Source organism: Pelodiscus sinensis, chromosome 18 (genome assembly GCF_052426305.1).
Source record: "Pelodiscus sinensis isolate ZL-2025 chromosome 18, ASM5242630v1, whole genome shotgun sequence".
Lineage (NCBI taxonomy): Eukaryota > Metazoa > Chordata > Testudines > Trionychidae > Pelodiscus > Pelodiscus sinensis.
This window is the reverse complement of record NC_143069.1, coordinates 2,435,261-2,457,033: the sequence shown is the minus strand read 5'-3', so window position 1 is coordinate 2,457,033 and position 21,773 is coordinate 2,435,261. Positions and strand designations below refer to the sequence as shown.

The 21,773-nt window shown below is 53.1% G+C and overlaps 1 protein-coding gene across 1 annotated transcript in view; it reads right to left on the bottom strand.

Annotated features, from left to right (window-relative positions):
- Positions 1 to 1,234: 1,234 nt before the first annotated feature.
- Positions 1,235 to 21,773, bottom strand: part of ZC3H4 (zinc finger CCCH-type containing 4) — a 29,625-nt gene continuing 9,086 nt past the window's right edge. Inside the window, exons 2-14 of the mRNA XM_075915526.2 lie at positions 15,804 to 16,029; positions 14,974 to 15,084; positions 14,037 to 14,259; positions 12,586 to 12,728; positions 11,843 to 11,939; positions 11,550 to 11,695; positions 9,045 to 9,152; positions 8,211 to 8,322; positions 7,274 to 7,383; positions 6,349 to 6,710; positions 5,255 to 5,595; positions 4,705 to 4,956; positions 1,235 to 3,519 (exon numbers count right to left, since the gene is read on the bottom strand). Of these exons, the coding sequence (XP_075771641.2) occupies positions 2,021 to 3,519; positions 4,705 to 4,956; positions 5,255 to 5,595; positions 6,349 to 6,710; positions 7,274 to 7,383; positions 8,211 to 8,322; positions 9,045 to 9,152; positions 11,550 to 11,695; positions 11,843 to 11,939; positions 12,586 to 12,728; positions 14,037 to 14,259; positions 14,974 to 15,084; positions 15,804 to 16,029 (3,730 nt within the window). The 3' untranslated portion in view covers positions 1,235 to 2,020. The remainder of the gene's footprint in view (positions 3,520 to 4,704; positions 4,957 to 5,254; positions 5,596 to 6,348; positions 6,711 to 7,273; positions 7,384 to 8,210; positions 8,323 to 9,044; positions 9,153 to 11,549; positions 11,696 to 11,842; positions 11,940 to 12,585; positions 12,729 to 14,036; positions 14,260 to 14,973; positions 15,085 to 15,803; positions 16,030 to 21,773) is intronic.

The window sequence follows — 21,773 nt, the reverse complement described above, 5'->3', positions numbered from 1 at the left end:
CTAAAACGCTCCCCATCACCGCAGTTTGGCCTCTCTGACCAAAGTTCTGGCTTGTGCCACCGTGAGAAGAAAGTGCTACCGTCCACTCACAATTCATAGACGTTCCCTAACAGAGCACCCCAGGCCCTGATCTGCTAAGAAGGTTAAAGGACACCACCACCTCTGGCTCAAGCATGTTTTTAAAACCGAGTTTGACATATTGAACTGAGTTTCCATTATTTCACAGGAGTTGATACTGCAAGTTGGCCCTGTACATCGTACAGATCCATGCCTTCATCTCTGGCTAAAAAGATGAAAACATTTTAATGTTTCCCTGGTGCATTTAGGCTTTAAAGACACTTTGCATAAAACGTCTCTCTCTTTTAATACTTGCGAGTATGTCGGCTACGGACTTCGTCAGCCAAATACCCGTGAGTGGGAGAAACTAGCCACATGCATGTGACAAACGGAGGAATCCACTTTGTTCCACAGTGATACCGTGAGTGAAATACCAAGAACTAGGGCAGGACGCACCTTGATTCTGAGTAACCAGAGACTGCCCAGAAAACGGGAAGGAGAAAATGATATGACGACATTTTCATCATCTAAGGCAAAAGGATTTTTGCCTTTCCGGTCGGTGCACAGTGCATTCCAGATCTAAAACAATCTGGGCCTGTGACAACAGCCCCGCAAGGATCTAGCAACGCACCCTTGAGACGAGTGAGGGGCTGAGAGACGGTCGGGAAAATGTGAGACCTTGTCTCATCTGTCGGAAGGTTTATAAACCTGATGCTTACACCCCCTTCCTCCTCCACATCAGCTTGTAGCAAGACCCGAGCCATAGAAAGGAGTCACCCCGGGTCGTCCTTCCCTCGCCATCCACATTCACAACCACCGACTCTACAGTATCCCGTTCCTATTAGGATACTCTCGATTATCCACCACTCAGGTTCCTTCCCCCGGGCCTGCTTTTCCCTGCACGCCCTGAAAGCACAGTTCATCTTACTCCGCTCTTCCACCGCCGAGCGACTCCGAAACCAGTATTCTGCAGCTAACATCGCTTTGCTGAAGAACAGCTTTGCTTTGGCACTATACCACAAAACTGCATCTGGAAACACACGGCAGGCAGAATTCCCGTCCCAGCTGGATGGAGATGGAGTTTTACCCCGGGGTGATGATGCAGAAAATCACAGAATACGGGTTTGTGTTTATGGAAAAACCCTCCGTCCGCAAAATACATACAAGCAAAATCTGATTGAGATTAATAATTTAATTTCAATAATACAACCTTTTTTTTTTTGGTAGACTGCACAATTTTTTGGGATGCAAATATTCCACAGCCATCCTTGGGAGATCTTGAGAATCCAAGTCCTGTTACAGCCCAGCTAGGTCTTACAACGAAACAACCTCCAGGAAATGGCATAAAATATTTACTTAACACCAAAGTAAACAAGCCCCCACAATTACAAAAATATTCCCACATAGTTATGTTTCCATGGTAATTCTGTTCACTGTACTAAAGGAATTTTTAAAAAAGACTATGATACAAATACTTTAGTTAGTTACATTTGAGAAGTAAACACAAATTCTCCTAATCCGCATGGCTCACAGCTTTCATCGGCTAGGCAACACGTCTGAACCTCATTTCTCTGCCACCCAGCCTGAATGGAGTAAAGGGGAGACGTCCGGCTGCGGACACAGCCTACTGCGGATTGGGGGGTGGGGGTGCGACAGGTCTGCCGCAGCTCCCCAAGGAGATTTCGGACAATTCATTATTTTCCAAGAATGATTTCAATTGCATTGGAAAGAAAGCTCTAACAAACGATTGGAGGAGTCAGACAAAAGGCTGGTTATTACTGCACAAGGATACTTTGATTATTCATTTAAAATGCATCTCAGAGACTATATCTTACAGCACGGACCAGACCCCAAACAATGTATGTACACGTTATATGGCTAGAGTGAGCACTAATGGAATAAAAAAAAGTTACCAACACTGCGCTGCTATTTAATACAGGGACGCGAGGTCAGTTCTTTAATACTACTGGCAGAACGGCGAAGCTGTGGGGTCAAAGCCCTTAAAAACATCTTTCAGAGACCCGGCGTCCTGCTGCTCGCTGTCCTGGGCAGGGCTGTTTCCTGCGAAGGGGCTGCCCGAGCCAGACTTTGCGGTCTGCTTCACCATGCCATAGACGGGGGGCACAGGGAGGTTATGGACCCCGGGCTGGGGGGCAGTCTCTTGGGCCGGAGCGGAGGCGGCGGCGGCGGCGGCCGCCTTGGGGCGCGGCCGGTTGTAGCTGTTGTATCTGTCCGTGGCAAGCTCGGCGCTCGCCTTCTCACCCTCGGGCTGATCCAAAGCAGACCTGCGCACAAACAGAGGCTCCTTGGCCTTGCCAGCGCCCTTGCTGGCCTCCGGGCTTTTCGACGCCGCGCTCCCCTCGCTGGGAGGCTCCGTGGCTTTGCCACCTGAACTCGGAGTCCTGGGGTCGTACAGGCTAATCCCGCTGAGCACGCTGCTTTGGCCGCTGCCTTTGCTCAGGCCCCCCGCCGTCAGCAGCCGGGGGTCGTAGGGAGCGATGGCGGGAGCCGTCTCGCTGGTGGATGTGGGCGCAGCCGTGGGCTGAGCCGGCTCCGCAGGTTTGGCGGCTCTGGCCGCCGCTGGCTCTGCTGGTTTCTGGAGCCTGGGATCGGCTGGGGCTTTGCGCATGCGAGGGTCGCTCGGCTTATCGCTCGGGCCCGGCCCTGTGCTGCCAGAGGCATTCACAGTCTTCAATATTCTTGACAGCAGCTCAAAGTCAGGGACGTTGGTGCCAGAACCGGTGGCGGGCTCCGCCTGGGCTGCTGCCCCTCGCTGCCTGGGGTCAGACAGGCCCGTAGTTTGGGGTCTGTTAAGTCGCGGGTCTAGGGCAGGGAGGGCCTGGAGAGCCGCCGGGACCGGAACAAACTCTTGCTTTGGGACAGGCAGAGGGATCAGATCCTCTGGGCTCCACAGGACCAGGCGGGCAAAGTTTGGCTTGTTCAGGATCACGTCTTTCTTTATGTGGCTGAACTGCTGCAGCTGAGACCGGGGGTCTCGCAGGGCGTGGGCTGGCAGTGGCTCTAAGGGGATATTGACCGGTTTGTCCCTCAGTGTCCTTTCTCCTTCCTCCTCCTCCGGCACCAAGATGGCCTTCTGGCTGGCAGCCGTGCTGGAATGAGGCGCCTCTGGCTTCAGGGAGGGCGCGGGAACGTGCCGGGCCAGTCGCGGGTCAGTGGGTCCTGCATCCCCAGCGCTAGCTGGGCCACCAGCGTCAGCATTTCGAGACAGCCTCGGATCCCGGAGCACACGAGGATCGGCGGGCCGGCTGCTCCCCGCCGGCTGGGCCTTCTGCAGGCGAGGGTCAGTCACCCCGGGGGACGGGCCGACGGGGCCGCCCATTTCTCCATGGGACGGCGGGGCATGGGGCCTGCTGGAACTCTGCTGCCGGAGCGTTTTCAGGATGGACGTGACGCTATTTCCACCGTCATCTTCGTCACTGGAATACCAGTTGCCTGTATCACCTGGGGACAGGGGAAGACGGTGAGCAAAGACAGCAGCGTGTGCAACTCGAGCGAGCCACCGGGGAACCGGCTCTGCGGCGAGCGGCCCCACACTGACTAGCAGCTCAGGGATGCAGGGCTAGGAAGGAGGCTCCCCAAACACTGAGCTGTGTCCGTCCGTCCCCCCCTTGGCTTTGCCCTTTCCTGGGACTTTCAGGCACCTGCATCATCCCTGTAGCAGGCTCCTGCCACGCTTCCTCTCACCCGTTTCTTCTTCCACCGCTTCCGGTGCCTTCCCAGCCCTCCCTCCGCAGGAAGGGAGCGTCCGAACAGGGGTGGGAGGGCGACTGTCCAAAGGCCCAAGGGACTGGAGTGCCCTCTGCTACCAAACCACGAGTCTGATGAGCTACCGAGTGGGGATGTGAAAGGGGCCCGTTCCAGTTAGCGGGGAGGTGGGGCAGGGGCCTCTCTCTACAGGGAGCCTGGGCCTGCTGCAGACAGGGGCAGCTCCGGCGGGGGCTGGGAGCCGGGAGCAGAGCTGCTCCAGGGGGCGGCGATGGCCCCCAGCCCAGAATCCCGGTCTCGTCGGCTCACTGGTGAACGAGGCAAAGCTAACGCTCAAGCAGGATTTAACATCCCTGCAGCAGCCATCTCCCCAGCGCCACATGGGGCCCAGGCTGGCACCAGGCACCAGGCTGAGCTCATCAGCTCTCTAGCTCCCTCTTTGGGGTGAAGCTTTGTCATCTAAAGCCCGACCCGCGGCCGGCCGGAGCTAGCGAATATGGTCGGTGAGGAGCTGGGGGGCGGGAGGGAGGGGGCAGGACAATCCCACAGCGCTGCCATTTGGAAAACAGGGAGGTTGCCCCCGCCCCCCGCACATCTTCACCCTCAGCGCGAGGGGCTGGGCAAACCAGCTGTGGGACCGCACCCTCCGGTCGCTGCCAGCACAGGAATGTGGCACCCAGCATGGAAACGTGGGACCAAGCCCACATGGCGAGGGAAGGCAGCAGCCAACTCCAGCAGTTGGACTCTGGGAGGAAACAGGTTGGGGCTGGTCCTGCCTAGGGCAGGGGGCTGGACTCGGTGACTCCTGAGGTCTCTGCCCACCCTGGGGTTCTAGGATTCTAGGTCAGGCCCTCCTAAGCCAGGACTGCAGGGGCTAAGGGCCATGACTCTGAACGGAGGACTCGGAGCTCCGCCACTTGCCTTCCTCGTTCTCCCGCTCCTGCCTACTGCTCTCAGCCAGTCTCCGAGCCCTCTCCTCCTCTTCCTGCTGCTTCTGCTGGATCCTCAGGTACAGGGCTCTCTGGGCAGAGGGCAGGAAGTCAGGGATGTTGGCGGACGGCTTGTGTGACCCCGGTGCGCCACCTTCACACAGGAAGTCCGGCTCCAAGGACTGGTCGGGGAAAAGGTGCTCTCCGAGAGGCTCGTCCATCTCCGCGTCGTTCCCGTAGTCCTCTGCCAGGGAAGGGACAGGGAAAGCAGTCACACGCAGCACGCGGCCCCTACTTCTCACACAGCCGCCTATCACAACGCGGCTCAAGAAAGCAGCGGGGAGGGACGTGCGCCCATGAAACCAGCCCGTCTCCGTGCTGTCTGGCGCAGCCCAGCCCCGCCGCAGCGCGCCAACTGCTCAGGGATCAAGGCGTTACCGGAACACGCGGCGCCAAACGCGGCCGAGCCAGCGTGGCATCGCCGCCCCCCCGCACACAGCCGGCGCCTGCCACTGCTGGGGACGGCTCGAGGAGGAACGTACCTGGGTTGCCCGGCAGGCCAGGGTCCATGTCCAGCCCCTCCTGATGCTGGTAGAAATCCTCGTAGAAGCCTTGTGCAGGTGGGATGGGGGGCAGCATCCCTGAGTGTGGCGAATCGTCGGGGCCGTAGGGCATCATGGGAAGCCCAGGACCCATGGGAGGCCCAGGATTCATCCCCGGGCCCATAGGCATGTCCGGGAGCATGTCCGGGTGCATGTCCGGGTGCATGTCCAGACACATGTCGGGGTGCATATCTGGGTGCATGTCGGGATGCATGGGTCCTGGCATAGGCCCAGGTGGTCCCCCTGGCCCAGGGAAGCGGGGAGGTGGTGGACCTGGATGCCTGGAAGAGAACACAAAGAAATGTCACTTTGAAAGGAGACCCATTGCCCTGCGAACAAGGGGGCTCACAGCAGCGCCCTCACCAGAACCGCAGGACTGGCCCTGCCCTCGCAGTGCACCCGCTGCAGGAGCGGCCAGAGAAACCTCCCTGCGACTGCCCATCTCGCCACGTCAACAGCCAGCTCTTTCCTGCTGGCCCTGAAGCTCGGCAGAACCATCCCCTGCCCTGCGGCGGGCCGGCGTGGAACGGCAGCAGGGTGCTGCATTCACACAGACGGCCGCACCATCCCAGCGCTCTTCCTGGGCGAGGGAGACAGGCTAACCTCGCAGCAAGCCAACGTTGGGAGCAGGGCCTTGGCTGGCCTATTTCCGATCTTACCCCACCTTAAAAGAACAGGACATGCGTGATGTGCTGCTCACACCGTTTCCGTGACTACAGTAAGGGGTCAGCAACCCCCCCACTTGCAGTGAACCACATACAGGTTCCTCGTCACCCTGGACCACGTAAGGGCCCACAGAGCTTCCACGATGCTTGTAGGGAGAGTTTCACTACTATGCCAACAGCACCACGGAATTCCACATACTAACTAGGCGACAAGCGGGGAGGTTCTGCGAGGCTGTGGGTGATTTGGGCTGCAACATTCCTGTAAGGTCCTCGGAGAGAAGGGGCTGGATAACGGTCAATGGGTGGCCCCCTGTGGAGCACTGCCCCCTTGTCCGGCCGTGAGCAGCGGGAAGGGAGGGGCGTGCTTACCGCACTCCTAGTTTCTCCGCCAGCTGCCCCGTGGGCCGGACCACAATCTCAAAGAGCGAGGGGATCTTCTTATACATGTCCTGCTGCTGCTGCAGCTGCTGCGGTGACAGCGGCTCATGGAGCGGAGGTGGCATCTGTGGTGGCCCTGGTGGGGGAAGGGGGGGTGGCGGAGGAGGGGGCGGGCCGCCAGGAATCGGCCTGCCGTTGGGAGACGTTGGAGCCGGCGGTCCAGGGGGGCGCGGGGGGGTGGGCAGCAGGCCCACGCCGGGTGGAGGTTTCGGTAGCGGATTGATGCCCTGCTTCTTTAGCTCTTCCACCTCCTTCTCATCCTCTGCGCCTGCTTCTGCGTCATCAGCCAGCATCTGAGGGAGAGAGAGAAATGAGAGCCCAGCCCGGCGAGTGGGGCGCCCTGGGGGACGAGTACACCTCTGGGACAACAGCGCAGCGTCGGGGGGCTGGAAAAGGGACAGTTGCACCGAGCCCTCTCTGCTGGCTCGACATGGGAGCAGCCAAGCGCACGGCGCTGAGTCAAACAACCAGGGTCCGGCTGGAGTCCGTGGGTTTGCACGTTCTGACACACTCGCACCCACAGCCACGGCTACTGGTTACGGTGTCCCCGAGGGTCTGACACGCGGCGGGGGTTTTCAGCGTTACACTGCAGAGCCACGGTGCTGAGCAGGCTCAGACCCAGCGGGGCAGAGCTCTGCCCACACGGGCTGTCTCCTACTGGACCTTCAACTAATGCGTTAGCAAACTGGAAGTGCCCCAAACGATGGGCTTTTCGCTCTGCAATGGCAGGCCAGGCTCCTGCGTCCCTGTTCCTGACTTCACCTCTGGGACCCCATCCTGAAAACCTCTCCCTCCCGCTGGCGAAAGTCCCACATGGGCAGCCAAAGCGCCGCTCGGAACCGGCATTCCCGCTTACCTTGTCCAGCAGCTCCCGGGTCTCGTCTGTGAGCGGCTCGTGAGAAAACATGCACTCATCCCCATTGATACAGTTCCCAGTGGTGTGGAACAGCTTACAGGGAAAGTCACGTAACGAAGCGTTAAGGAACATACGACTCCTTTGAGTCATTACAAAAATCCGTCAACGGGCAGTCAGGTTATCTTTTTCAACCACGCTGCCCCAAGGGCTCTGGCGTGGCACATTCTTACTCAGCGCGTAAAATCTCTGCTGTCCCAACAGAAAATAAAACAACTTCTCCACCGCCTGTATTTTCCTTTGCAAACACTCCTGCAAAGCCACCTACACTGTGCCGGTCCGCGGCCATGCGGCCACTCACGTCCCTGCAGCTGTCATGTGCTGCTAAAAGCCTACACACCTTAAGGGACATGCCTTCCACTCCCAGGCCTACTCCTAGCCTCCCTCCATGCTGGGCCCTTCCCTTCCTTTCCGACTGAGCAGCGCAATCATTAACAACATACCACCTCTGGCATCAGAGCCAGCACCCACACAATGACTGGGCAGTTCAGATCTCAGCACAGGCTCAGGTAAGCACGGGTTACACTCAGGTAGCCCCATCCCCTCCCGCCGAGGCAGAGTCAGGCTCTTCGCAAACTCCGGCCGATGTCCGTGCACCTGCTAACTCTGCTCACAATGCGAAGGGCTTGTCTGCGACTCTCACAGCTAGCAACTGACTTTTTGCAAATGGAGACTGAGACTGAAGAACAGGAGAGGTCTGTCGACACCCCGGTTAGCCAAGCGAGGGCACCCCGCATTCTGAGAACCGGTATCTTACAGGTACTGCCGGTCGGTCATTAGCCGCCTGGTGCAGGGGCCCATTTTCCCCAGTTGCACAGGGCTGCTCGTGACGGAGGTAAAGCCACCGACCTGCGACACAGTGGCCATCAGGAAAGGATATCATGCATGTAAGGGCAGTTTTCAGCCCTTGCACAGTAACCGGTGATGTAAAACTTGCAGAGTTCCCGTTTCTTTGGTAGCTCGATGTCGTGGCTGAAGTTGCAATGTTCTCCCTGCACAGAAACAGCACAACATCCCCAATGTTGTAGAAACAATAGAGCATACGTGCTGATGGAGGGCTATGGAAGTGATTCTCTGCTGGGGTTCTGGCCCTGAAAGCCTTGAAAACGGGTCTCTGAGTCCCACAGCTAGATCTTGTGTGGTTAAAATCGGAGAATCAGGAAGTAGAAAATAAAGCAAGCGTGCGGCTCAGATGGGTGTTTGCATGCTCGATTTTCCTTACATGCGGTATAACTCTCCTAGCACTCATCCTATGATTCTAGACTAGGGATGTAATAGCACAGTCAATTAACTGATTAGCAAAAGCTTACAGGTTAATGCTACAGACTACACACCCACCCTTGCCAGTAAATGTCTAAGCAGGCCTGCACTGGGTCCTGGACCTACCCTCGCTGCGGCTCTGCATTTAAACTGTATTAGGAGCCAGGCAGGTAGGCAGGATGGCTCAGTTCCAGCTTGTGCCAGTCCAGGAACTCAGACCCCCTTCCCCCCAGAGAGGGGCTACCCAGGGACGATAGAATAGCTGACTAACCGCTAAGAATTCACGAGGTTACTCGACTGCTCAATTAACTGATATTTAACATCCCTATTCTAGACTCTATGTTCTTTGGGGTAGGGACCAGACATGTCTCAGTCTCGTACACCCTGAATGCATTTTAGGGGCTCCAGAAACACTTAACAGGAAAGCCAAGACCAGCCATAAATAGCTCCTTACCCAGGTGCACCTGCCCTCCACAAAGTATTTGCAGATAACTTTTCCTTTCTTATCCGACTGCTGGTGGGGTTTATCATGGTCGCCGCGCCGGTAATTCCCACCTCCGTCCTGTGGGAATTGCAAAGGTACCGTTAACAAGCATGAAGAGGCAAATCTTAGCCACAGAAATAAATGAACCACCTCCCTACAATATGCATTTCAGAGTGCATGGGGAGGTCTTGCATGAAGGGAGCACCAACCTCTCTGCCTGACCGACTACAGCTAGAGAGGGAGAGAGATTTCATCAGAACCGGAAAAATCCACCCTGACTACTGAAGGGACATGAAGCCCGGGACAGGCCCGTTTTCACACCGCTGGGTAATATGCAAAGATGAAGTCTCGACTTTAGGCTTCTTTCAAGATACCTCGGAGATCCTATTTTTGATGGGCGGCCATCATCTGACTGCTAGGTCTGTGATCTACTAGCCCTGTGCTCTTGGGGAGCCAGGGAGTGACATTCAGGGAAAACCATCTCCTTCCCCCCCCCCCTTCCCCATGGCCTCTGCTAGAATCAGACAAAGCAATGAAAAGGCCAGGGAAGACACATCTAAACTAATTAAGGAAATACCCCAGCCTCATCTGCACTGAAGACAGAACAGAGGGACATCTCATTAGCATACAGAATGGAGAGCAGCTCTTCCAAGGCAGGAACCAGAGTGAACTCTGGGATACCGAAAGCAGAGAAGCACGGCCTGATGGGAAATCTCTGCTCCAGAGGCTAACGAACCCAGGTCTGCTCACACCCAAATGAGTCGTTATCAGACCAATTCTAGTAACGATCCTACTGACATCCAAAATACTGAAACTGCCCGGTTGCACTGTGAGCTCCTTCAAGGAACATCCCCATAACCAGGGGTGACCAGTCTCTATTGTCTCGCCTCTGCTTCTCTTTGAACTTTTGTCCTATCCCTATAAACACTCCTCTCCTTGCCCAAGAAAAACTGTTCTGATCCCTGGATTTAAACTGCATCGGTTCTATTGAGACGTCAACATCTCCTGTCTGATCGTGCTGCGGGCTCTGCTCTGCTTGTCTCCTGCCCTCTGCACCCCCAGCTCCCATCACCATCTGGGAACCCCGATCAGTGCAAGCTCCACGGAGTGGTAAGATCTCTCTCTCCTTCTCTCTCTTCCCCCGTGCCCCCAACTACCTCTCTAAGCAGAGCCACCTGACCCTGCCCTCTGTAAACAGTTCTAACGTTTGTAATCAGTTTCAATTTACATTTAATATTGTAACTGTTTTCACTACTCAGAAATAAATCACTTTCATTGTTAAGCTGGTGGCTTCTCTCTCTTTCGCTCACTTTTCCACAAGGGGTGTTGTTTTGGCTTCCCCATTCGCTCTAACAACGCTTCTTGTATCCAAGCTACAGATCCCTGGAGTGCCCAAAATCCAGTGGGGTTTGCTCATCGTGTGGTTTACCAGTGAATGATTGTGGGGTGAGAGTGGGGATAGGGGGTGCTGAACCTGGGGGCTTATGAGGATGGCAGCTTGAAGTGCTGTTTAATCCAGCCCACGGAGTCCAAAGGCTCATGAGGGTGCCGTGTGGCACGGCTGTTAACCCAGCCAGCTGAATCCAGGGACAAAGGAGGGGTCAGCTTGCGAGTGCTGATTCCCCAGTCCTCTCAGGCGTGCTCTGTTAGTGGGGGTGAGTGTCTGGGTGTGCTGCTAAGGTGGGAAGAACCCCGTCCTGAGGAACCTAGTTCCTGCAGGAGAGCTCCAGCGGGAGGGGGAATTGGCAACAGGGAGAATTCAGCTCCATATGAAAGCACAGTAGCACAAGCAGCACACGGATAGAATTAACCTCCCCCCAGCCCCATAAGAGTGAGCCTGATAAATGAGCATACCCCAGAGTATTGGGCAAATCTGGTAACAGGTCAGTGCCCCTGCCTGGAGACATGCCCTAATGTCCCCCTCATGTGCCTCCCTCTTTTTAGCATGACTTGGTGCCAGTCAGACAGCGGCTGAGAGCGCGTCTCATCTCAGACAGAAGCAGGCAGCGCTGCCTCCTGGCAGCAGGGAGAAAATCAATGCCCGAGGGTCAGAGATCGGGAATGTCTGGTCACCAGCCGCCTGCCCAGGAAGTGCCGTGAGGATGGCGGATGGGAAGCGGCAAGGCAAGAGGAGCCCTGTCCTTTCGGCAGGCCGGCTCTCTGCGCTGGTGCAGCGTCACTGGCTTTGCTCTGGGAGGGAGAGCAGGAGCTGGGGCGTGCCTGCTCTCGGCTCGCCCTCACGGCTGGATCTTTACTCCCGTGATGGAGGGCGAGACAGGACCCGCTTGTGGCTCAGAGCCCTGGGCAGCATGCGGTGCTGGCAGGCGGAAGCCATCACGTTTGTTTGGGGCATAGAGCGCCCACGTTTCAGAACTCAACAGGTGCACGTGAAATGATTCCTGGGGAAACCTGGCTGGCGCGTCAGAGAGAAGCCCCCTGGGCTGCAGCAAGACCCCCCAAGGCAGGGCTGCTTACCCCCATGTCCTCATCGTAGTAATCGTCGTCCTCGTTCGCGCCACCACCTTTCCCCATTCCGCTTCGGCTCCCACCTCGTCCTCTTCCCCTGCCCATCCCCTTGCTTCCTCTCCCTCTGGGGCCACGCCCCCGCCCCCGATTTCCACCTGAAACAGAGCAAAACAGCAACGTTGACACTTCTTCTTCCGAACAAAACCTGACCCTCACGCCAGCCCCGGCTGGCTCCACTCTCCAGGCTGCGCAGAGCCCCATGGCGCCATCCTAGTCCCGCTGCTCTGGGCTCAGCCCCGTACCTCGCCCTCTCCCCTCTTTGCTCCTCCGGTACTGGTTCAGCTCCTTGGAATAGTCGTCGTAGTCCTCCTCCCCCATCGGCTCTTCGTTGTCCCCATACTGCAATTCAGAAAGAGCAGCACAGCATCAGGGTGCCTGCCTCTCACGAGAGGGCCCAACTCTTCCACTTCCAGAAAGGGATGTTCTCTCCCTTAACAACCCCCATTTCTGGACGTCTCAGATGAGAACTGGTGAGGCTCCGCCCGGAGAGCTGCGTCCAGTTTTGGGACCTCCGCTACAGAAAGAATGTGGACAAACTGGAGAGTCGGGGGGAGAGGGGGCTGGAGCATGTGACTGATGAGGAGAGGCTGAGGGATTGGGGTTTGTTCAGTCTGCAGAAGAGAAGAGGGAGGGGGGATTTGAGAGCAGCCTTCATCTCCCTGAAGGGGGGCTCCCGAGAGGCTGTTCTCAGTGGGGCAGATGGCAGAACGAGGAACCAGGGTCTCACGTTGGGGGGGGGGGGGGGGGGGGGCAGGTCTAGGTTGGATCTTAGGAAAAGCAGGTGGGGAAGCACTGGAATGGGCTGTCTAGGGAGGTGCTGGGAGTCTCCATCCTTAAGTCCCGGCTTGACACAGCCCTGGCTGGGTTGATTTAGTTGGGGCAGGTCAAGCTTTTAGTGGAGGGTTGGGCAGAATGACCTCCTGAGGCCTCCTCCAACCCTAATCTTCCTTGCTTCTATGAGATCTAGTTCAGTAACAAGCCTTACTTCCATTTCTTCCTCGTACATTTCCTCTTCCTCTTCCGGGTGCTCGCCTCTTCCTCTCCCACGGCCACCTCTGCCCATCCCTCGCCCTCTCATTCCACCTCTGCCTCCACGCCCTCGGTATCCTCGTCCTCGTCCTCGACTGCCTGTAGAGCAAGCCAACGAGCATCGTACTTAAACACTCATGACAGCCAGGTGGCACGACATCCAACGTCTGGCTGTCTTTGGAGGCGGGAGGAACATGGCCGTCTTTCACTTCCAGGGGACAATCAGCTCAGCTTATGATGGCAAACGATCTCTATGTTACTGCGTTCATGGGAGAGCCAGCTGGGGCTTTCTAAGCCGACTCACACAACTTAGGGCATTCTCCTAAGGACCACAAACAGAAGTGCAGGCCTAACCGACAGCACAGTCAACGACATTCCAGTAAGGGCCCCTGTTACATTCAGGTAATGAAGAATATGGAGAAGACAATACACACTGGATACAATATCTGGGCTATGGTTCTGCTTCAGGCTTTATCAACCTGTAACCAGAATCCAGTCATCTGTGGCACTTAGCCCCTCGCCCCCGTAACCACAGTATGTGAACGCATCACAATCTCACATGTGTTTATCCTCACCAGGGAGGCTAGTAGTTCCCTGTCCACTTTACAGACAGAGAATCAGAGCTAGAGAGACACAGGAACCTGACCAAGGTCATACAAGAGGTCAGTAAGGAACTGAACTCAGACCCTCTGAGCTCCAGGTTATCCCCTCTACCACGCTCCCTCAAACAGTATAATACATGTGGTTGCTCTATCACATGCCCGGTTAGTACAGACACGAGGACTCTCATCCCCTCTTTGCAGGAGCACATTCTGTGTATCGAGCAAGTCTTAGTGCAATTTGGCTTGAAGTGGGTCAGTGCTTTTTAATATCCTAAAGCAACTTCCGGTAAAGCGGCTAAGATGTAAATGTTGTAAAGTAGCTGTGTGAATGCAGCGCAAGTCCGGCACGCAGAGTTTCCTCCTTCATGCTGGACGTGCTATGCTTCAGCATCTACTCGCCATATACTTTAGCAGGATGAAATCGGACTTGTCGTATCATCCTGACTTTGTTTTCTCTGCACATTAAGGACACACTATTCTAGACCTCACTTGTTCTTTTAAATCTATCTAGACATGAGAACGAATGTACCTTAAAGCAACAAAAAAGGGGTCTGACCTTTGCCCGCAGAGTAAAATGTGAAGAAATGGCTCTTTGGGACTCACTCTGCGGCACTAAGGGGTTATTTAGGCCCTGCCCTTGCAACTGGAGCCTCGTAAGAGACCTCTGCTCTCCCAAAGGCTCAGAGTGGGCACAACATCCAACGGCACGGGGACTGACCGTCAACCGTAATAAGCGAAGGTGTTCTGAGGTGCTGAACAGAAAAGCAGTGTGGCCTGGGAAGCAGGTTGACAATGGCAGCCATACCTCGTCCCCGGTGTGAGCCCTCCTTGGCTCTCCGGTACTGGTTCAGCTCTTTTGCGAAGTCGTCATACTCTTCTTTCCCCATGTCTTCCTCTTCCTCCCCCTCGTATTCGCCATAAGCCTCGTTCTCATAATCTTCGTACATGTTGTAATTCTTGCTCTCCATCTTGGAGTAGCTCTTCTTTGGCATGGGGGCGCTGTGAGAGGACTGATACTGCTGGTGAGGCTGAGAAAGCAGATGGACAAAGGGTCTGTAAGGAGGGATCAGGTTGGACACGCATGGTGGTGCTGAAGCCCGGTGTGGCCCCCTTTCCAGACTCGCCAAGGAAGGGAGGAAGTAGAACAATCTTTATCCCTGAGCCTCAATGCTCCATCCCCCTTGTGATTTCATTTTCTATCCACCATGCATCTGGTCCCTGGCAGCCTTTTCCCAGGGCCTCCAGACAAGCTCCTCATGGAGACTGTATATACAACGTGCTGCTGGAGGGGGTGTAATGGAGCCAGGACACACGGAAAGCTACACTCAAGCCACCTCTCTCCTTACAGCTTCTACTCTACAGGGTGAAAGCCTCGGAACAGGGAGGCCCCCCTGAAGAAGGCATCGCCAGGAGGCTTCAGTGGCCCTTGGTCCTGAAAGAAAACCAAACCTGCTTCATGCTGAGTTCCTAATAACTAGTTTAACAGCTGCATGCGGCAATGCATTGATTTGCTCCTTTTCACCTGCTCTGTGCTGGGAAGCGCTTGTGTCATGTTGACAAGGGAAGGGCAAAGGGGACATGTGACGCAAGGACTGAATTTTTTGAAGTCATGGAAAAAACAACTGAGACACAGAAGAGACTTCAGCCCCTGCATGGAGCCAGACAGGTCTCAGGGTGCAAAGCCCACAACTCAGTGCAGGAGAGAGCAGCTTTTCTACAAGCGTCTGATCGCACATACTTACAGGAGGGTAAGGAGGGCTGTAGTCCCTGTACTTCCGGTGCCCCTTCTCACTGGGGCTGAAGTCTGAGTCATCGCTGTAGTCAGAGAAGTCGTCACTGGAAGACGCATGGCGCTGCACGGCAAGGCAAACACATTTTAGTACAGGGGCTCTTACACGCTAAGCTTGAATTCCAACTTTGTGGCCAGGCATCTGGCCTGTCACACACAATAGAAACGAGTCTTTCCTAAGGTAACTCAGATTCCGGCTTGACAGCATCCCTTGAATTGACGACTGATAATGCGAGAGGCTTCGAGTGTATTTCAAAACTTCAATGTAGATTCTACCCAAGCTGGGAACGTTACCAGTTTGTTTCGTCTGTTTCTAATGAAAGCAGATCATATTGCACCCTGTGTTCGCTGAGAGCTCTCAAACAGCTTTGACTGCACAAGCCAGATATTTTAATTGGCCACATACTAGTCTCAGGTGCAGAGACTTAGTTTCCCAAATGAAACCGTTTTTCCTTTCCATTGCACCCACTGATCTATGCCAACAGAAAAAGGAGAGAGAAGCCTTACTAGGGTACCTTTTGCCTCCCCACCATTTGTTTACTGTTACCCCCCTGACGGGAAGCACGTATTCCATTACAGATGTGGTTCAAGGCACCACACAGTGCCATAACGATAAACTCCATCCTTCTGGCAAGGCCCAATGCAGGGAGACTACAGCTCACATGTTCTCTACAAGGTATGTAAACACAGCCATTGCACTCACTGGACATGTAGGATAGTGACAGGTGAGCCGTGCTACCACTCCCGGCAGGACTAGAAGGACCCGGAGGTTTGTTTACTTACTTTGTGCTTGGATTTCCTTTTCTTTTTCGCTCTTCTTTTCTCTTTCTCCCTCTCCCTCTCTTTCCTCCTCTTGCGTTTCATCCGCCGATGAGCTTTTTCTTCATCCGAGTCACTGTGGTGCTTCTCTCCCTTCTCTTTCCGGCCCCTCTCGTGCGATTCAGAGGCATTTTGGGGCTCCTCTCCCCCATCGTCCTCCAGCTCTCCTTCTTCCAGCTCCCCATCCTCCCTGCAAAGCAAACACCCACATTGGCATTTCACTCTGACGAAATCACACCTGGCACTCAAGCCAGCTGGACGTCTTGGGGTTTTCTAACCTAAAAGGTGACACTAGCCCCAAATGGTCCGAGACATCTGTGACAACTGACTTTGTTATCAATCTGTGTCGCGTTACAAAACACAGGCATTTTGGAAAAACCCCTTTCAGTAGAAAGAAACATACAAGCAGAGCCTGTTCCAATGAGGGATGGAAAATCCCATGTAATTAGTTAACTGGTTAACTGGAATGTTTAACCAGCTACCTGATTAAACGGGGGCGGGGGTGGGGAGACCGCTCCAGCCCAGCCAGGCTGGAGCTCCCTCTGTCCGTGGCGGGCCCTGGGGGGCTGGAGCAGCCCTTGCTGCTCCAGCCCCCACCGGGTAGATGGTTAACCAGTTTCATCCCTAATTCAAATCTCACTCACTCACACTCTCTCCCCTCACCAGGCCCCTACCTGCACCACACACTGCTCAGAAAAGCAGCTGCGGGGCCGTTTCTCTATCAAAACTGTGAGCCCGGAGGGAAGGGGGGAAGGCTTCAGGCACTGCCCCCGGCCCCAGCACAATCCCATTGGCCGGCTTCTGGCCAGAAACTGGCCAATGGGAGCTGCCTGTTTGAACAATAGGCAGCACACAAAGCACCATGCCCCCCTCCCCTCCGGCTCAGTTATTCACATAAGCACACGGCCCTGCAGCCTGTGCAGGTGTGGGGCAGGCAGGCTGAGAAACGGGTTAAGCTCTGCAAGCATTTAGCTCTGCAGGCAGGCAGGTTGGGCTGCAGGCTGGTAAGTCTCCTGGCCAGAGCCAGCCTCTGGCATCCCAGCTCCTCCCTTCCCCAACCACTCAAAATATCCAAAACCTCTGACCCCATGCCCCCTCCCAGATCTGGCACCCCAACCCCCTGCCCCAGATCATAATCCCCTCCTACCCTGGGTTACAACCCAAACTCCTGCACCCTAGTCCCCTGCCCTAGATCACAACTGTTTCCTTCACCCAAACTTCCTCCCAGACCCCACTCTCCCTCCTGCACCACAATCCCTTACCCCAAGCTCCCTTCTGCACCCAACCACCACCCCAGACCCTGCACCTCCTCCATTAATATCATGGAAGAGTGCAGCCCTCAACCACTTTCCCAAATCTTGGAGTGGCCCCCGTCAAAAATTATTGCCCACCTTGCTCTATACACACAACTACGCCTCAAACCACAGTCCCCAGTTAAATACAGAGAAGAGAGACCGCTGCTATTTAACTGATTACATCGATGCTGATTTTTAAAAAGTGGACGCCTATAAATCTACTGAGCACATGGTAGCAGAGATTGCAAAATTACCGCTTCAAATATTAGAGAGCATTATCACAAATTCAATAGCAGTCTTAGAGTTAAAGGGCCATATGCAATATGCAAGCTATTTGGTCCTCCTGAAGATAAAAATAAAACAAATGATAACTGAATCCCCATTGTTCCTGTTTTCCTTCCTAATTATTACATTCGATCCAGCAAATCACATACTGTAGAAGCATCTAGCTCTTCTTCAGGGAGATGTAAACAGGCGACTTCTTACGATCTAAAAAAATGTTTGTGTGTAAATTAAAAAAATCAATCAAAAAACTTAATCTATAATTAGCTTGACTTTGGCTTGGAAAGAATAGCTGTTTGAGCACTCATTTTCAAGTAAGAATGCTGCCTGAAGAAAATGTAATTGATCTCTTAATTTTGGATTTACTTATCAAGGTTCACACATAACTACAGTCATCAGGAGATAAAACAAACTCAGGCCTGAAATTTTCTGAGAGGATTTTCTAGTCACATTCAGTTAAGAATTACTGGGGTTTGGGTAAGCAAAGCTTTCTCCAAGTTCACAACAGATCAAATTTACAAAGCAAGTACAGGGGCAAGTAGTTCCCGAATTGTCTTTTAGTATCGCTCACCCCTTCCCAAATCCTACGAATTCTCATGTTCTTAATCCTGCTCTGATCTTCCATTTTTTCTATGCTCTGACACAAGCAATAGATAATTATACTGTTCAATTCTGTATTTAAAATGGTTCTGAGTAAGACGAATGGACGGAGTATTATCTCTGAGTCTGGAGAACAGGGTACATATGCCACCAATTTAAGGGCAACCCTTCCCTCAAATGTCTTAGTAACGGGGGTACTGCAATGAAGCGAAACTTTCCTTCTAACGCCTCCCTTCCTGGCAACTCTGTATGGGCTACAGGACCTGGCGGCAAAGCCGTCCCTGTAGACATCTGGGAAGGCACTGTCCCTACCTGATGAGAGTACAGTCTAAAACCCGTTACAAGCTCTCCTCCTCCCTCTTTGATAAAGGCAAAGCACAACAATAACAGTGGCATTGCTTAGGAGCTTCAGGGGGTAGCCGAGTTAGTCTGTTACAGAAAAAAACAACAAATGGTCCGGTAGCACTTTATAGACTAACAAAAGAATTCAAACGGAAGGAGCATTTAGAACATTAATCTTTGGTCTCTACAGGAGCGTCTCCCATTAACTGCACTGCTGTTGAAAGATGCTAAGATTGACAGCCCTGGAAACTGAAACCAAAACCATGCCTTTAGTTGCAGGTTAGGATCAGCAGCAACTGTGCAAAACTCCTCTCTCCCCACTGTTCCCTGCTAATGTGCTTCAGCCTTTCCACCTAGAGATGAGACCAGTCATTCAACCTCCCTTGCTGAGACTGCAAGCATGGAGCCAGGTCTGTTTGTAGCTCGGGGATTGCTTTATCTGGATTTCACAAAGGGTAAAAGGGCATCTGACCTGTCACACACAGGCCTGGCCTGGCCGACTCTGGATGCCCTTGGAAATCTCTACATTACATAAGTGAACAGACTAATCAATACCCCCAGATTATATCAAGTAACCCGGTCATTATGTGAATAGCAATTGATCCCCATGCTAGCATGCCCCATCACCACAAGCCCTGCTCAACACCAGCCTCCCTGCAAGGCTGGGGGGGAGGGGAGAGAAGGGGACCCACAGAAAGGAACTGTAATACATCCCTAGGTTAATATGGACTGGGGAAAATGCGAGTTCCCAAGGCCTTAATAAAAACCCCCTGTAGTCTGTACTGATGGAACTCCAGCTCAGATGCCTCTCTTGGCCTGTGACAGAGTCATGGGGCAGATGCATCTCGTAGACAGGGAGATCTTAGACTAGTTACAGCCCTATACGTCAAAACTAAAGTCTTAAAATCAACCCAAAATTCAGCATGCAGCTAGGGTAGGTCACGCAGCACAGCTCTTGCGTGCTCCCAGAAATAAACACTGATTAACAAGCAAGCCAGCCAATTCCACAGCAGCTGTGGTTTCCCAACAGATTTAAGAAGCATCCGCACCACGGCGGCAGACAAATTTCGAAGGCAGACAAAACAGCGGCAGTCTGCATCTGAAAGGAACCCGCACCACTTCCTCGTGACCAGTTGATGGAAAAAGGCCCAAACGGTTCTAGCTGCTACTTGATCTTCTAACAGCAAGTGGGGGTGTCTCACCCCCAGACTGGTGACACAGCAGAGCAACCAAAGGCGCACACACATCTTGAAGGGACAGAAATAATCCTTTCCGTCTCCTCTGGTAAATTCAGAAATCTGACCAACAACATCCCAGCCTTGTCTAAGCTGAGTCTCAGCCAGGTAGCCCCCATCCACAATCCAGTGTCTCCCAGACAGTGAGTAATGCAGTTAACACATCTGAAGTTATTTTGAACGGACTAAAACCCTGCAAACTCAGAACAGTTAAGAGAACGTTTGGTCATCATCCGCCTGGACTGGATGGAAACCAGCTCCAATCCCTCAGAGATCAAACACTCTGGATCCTACTCGGCTCCAAAGTTCCAGCCCGTTTCGGTTTGCATTTGCGAGGTGTTAACAGCGGGCTGGTTATTTTCAGGCTTGCTGCTGTACTATCTCTCTACTGCACCACAACCACAATCCCTGCAAGCATGTCCAATTTGAAAGGTAAGCACCAGCAGACTAAACGTCAACCAGTCAAATGATAAATGTATTAAGTTGATAAGAAAACAAGTAAAATAACTGTAATTTCCCCTTCCAGTGGCCATTTCCCTTCATCTCTGCAATTACCTCTGCCACTTCGGAATTAGGGAGGATAAATATTAGGGAGGTTGAATAGTCAAGTAACCTCATGAATTCTTATTGGTTAGTTGACTATTCTAAGGTCCCCAGAGGCGGGGCTGACAGCCAGTGCGCTCTGGACCCGCTCCCGAGGAGCCCCCTGCCACTCTGCGCGGGGTGCCAGGCGGGAGCTGGTCCACGAGGAGAGCCACTTTAAAAACCAGCTCCCCTTGGGGTAGCAGGGGAAGGAAATTTATGCAGTCTATAGCATTAACCTATAAGCTTTTGCTTATCAGATAACTGGTGAATTGACTACACGATTGCATCCCTACTCGGAATCTAAAATAAGGCTTCAGCACAATACCGGGTGTCCAACAGCCCTTTCTCCAGCCCCCAACAAACTGTGATTTGCTACTACAGGTTCAACCTCTCTAGTCCGGCACGATTTTAGTTAGCTGCATGTCTACTTACTGTGGGCAGTCCTGTAGCACCTAAAAGACTAACAAAAATATATAATATCATCTTTCGTGGGTAAAACCATCTGATGAAGTAGGGTTTACCCACAAAAGCTTATGATACTATATATTTTTGTTAGTCTCTAAGGTGCCATAGGACCACTCATTGTTTCTAAAGTTACAAATAACATGGCTACCCCTCTGAGACCACTTACCAAGTTTCCCATGGTCCCATAAAGTTTGTTTACAGCCATCAGTCCTGGTTCTCAGTGTTCTGTGCTATTATTTAGCTCTGATTTACCCCTAAATATTTTCTCAGAGCCCAGGAAGCAGTGACAGGGCTGGTAATGCTGCTAGATACTACTGATCTCCTGTGGTTCGGCAAATTCTCACCACACAGGTCCTGAGGGTACCAGACTAGAGAGGTTCAACCTGTAGTTTAAAACAAAAGCCCTCTAAGGTCACCATATCTAACCCAAAAAACAGGACTGTGTAGCACTTTAAAGACTAACAAGATGGTTTAATAGGTGATGAGCTTTCACGTGGGTCTGGCCCACGAAATCTCATCACCTATTAAACCATCTTTTTAGTCTTTAAAGTGCTACGCAGTCCTGTTTTTTGTTTCAGCTGCACCAGACTAACACGGCTACATTTCTACCATATCTAACCCAGTTATGATTTCCAATTAAACACTTCCAAAATCTAACACACACGCCTGACAACCAATAAAATGCAAAACAAAGAACATGAAAGATTTTCCTCCCTTTAGAGCAGGCTGAGAGAAGGCAAGAACCCCTGAGTTCTCACATTATATTTGGCGAGTGGCTAGTTGGTTTTCATCTTTCTCTGTAGCACTGAGAAGGCACTATTTGTTAGAATCCTCCATAACTGATTCCCTGCTATCACAAGGGACTTAGGACACTAGTGAATCTCAGCCCTTCTAGGAAACAGAAAAATTGACCCTGGACTAGAAGAGCCATGTTTTCATGGGGTTGGAACCAACTGAAAACGGTAGCTTCACAAAGGAAGGAACCCATATTTAAACTTTTACACTCGCCTCTCCAAAGCAATGGAAACTCATTATTTGAGACATTTACAATCAGATGGGAGAATGATGCAGGAAAAAAGTACTAAAAGGAATAATCCTGCACTGACCACACAGCACTGGGCTTCAAGACA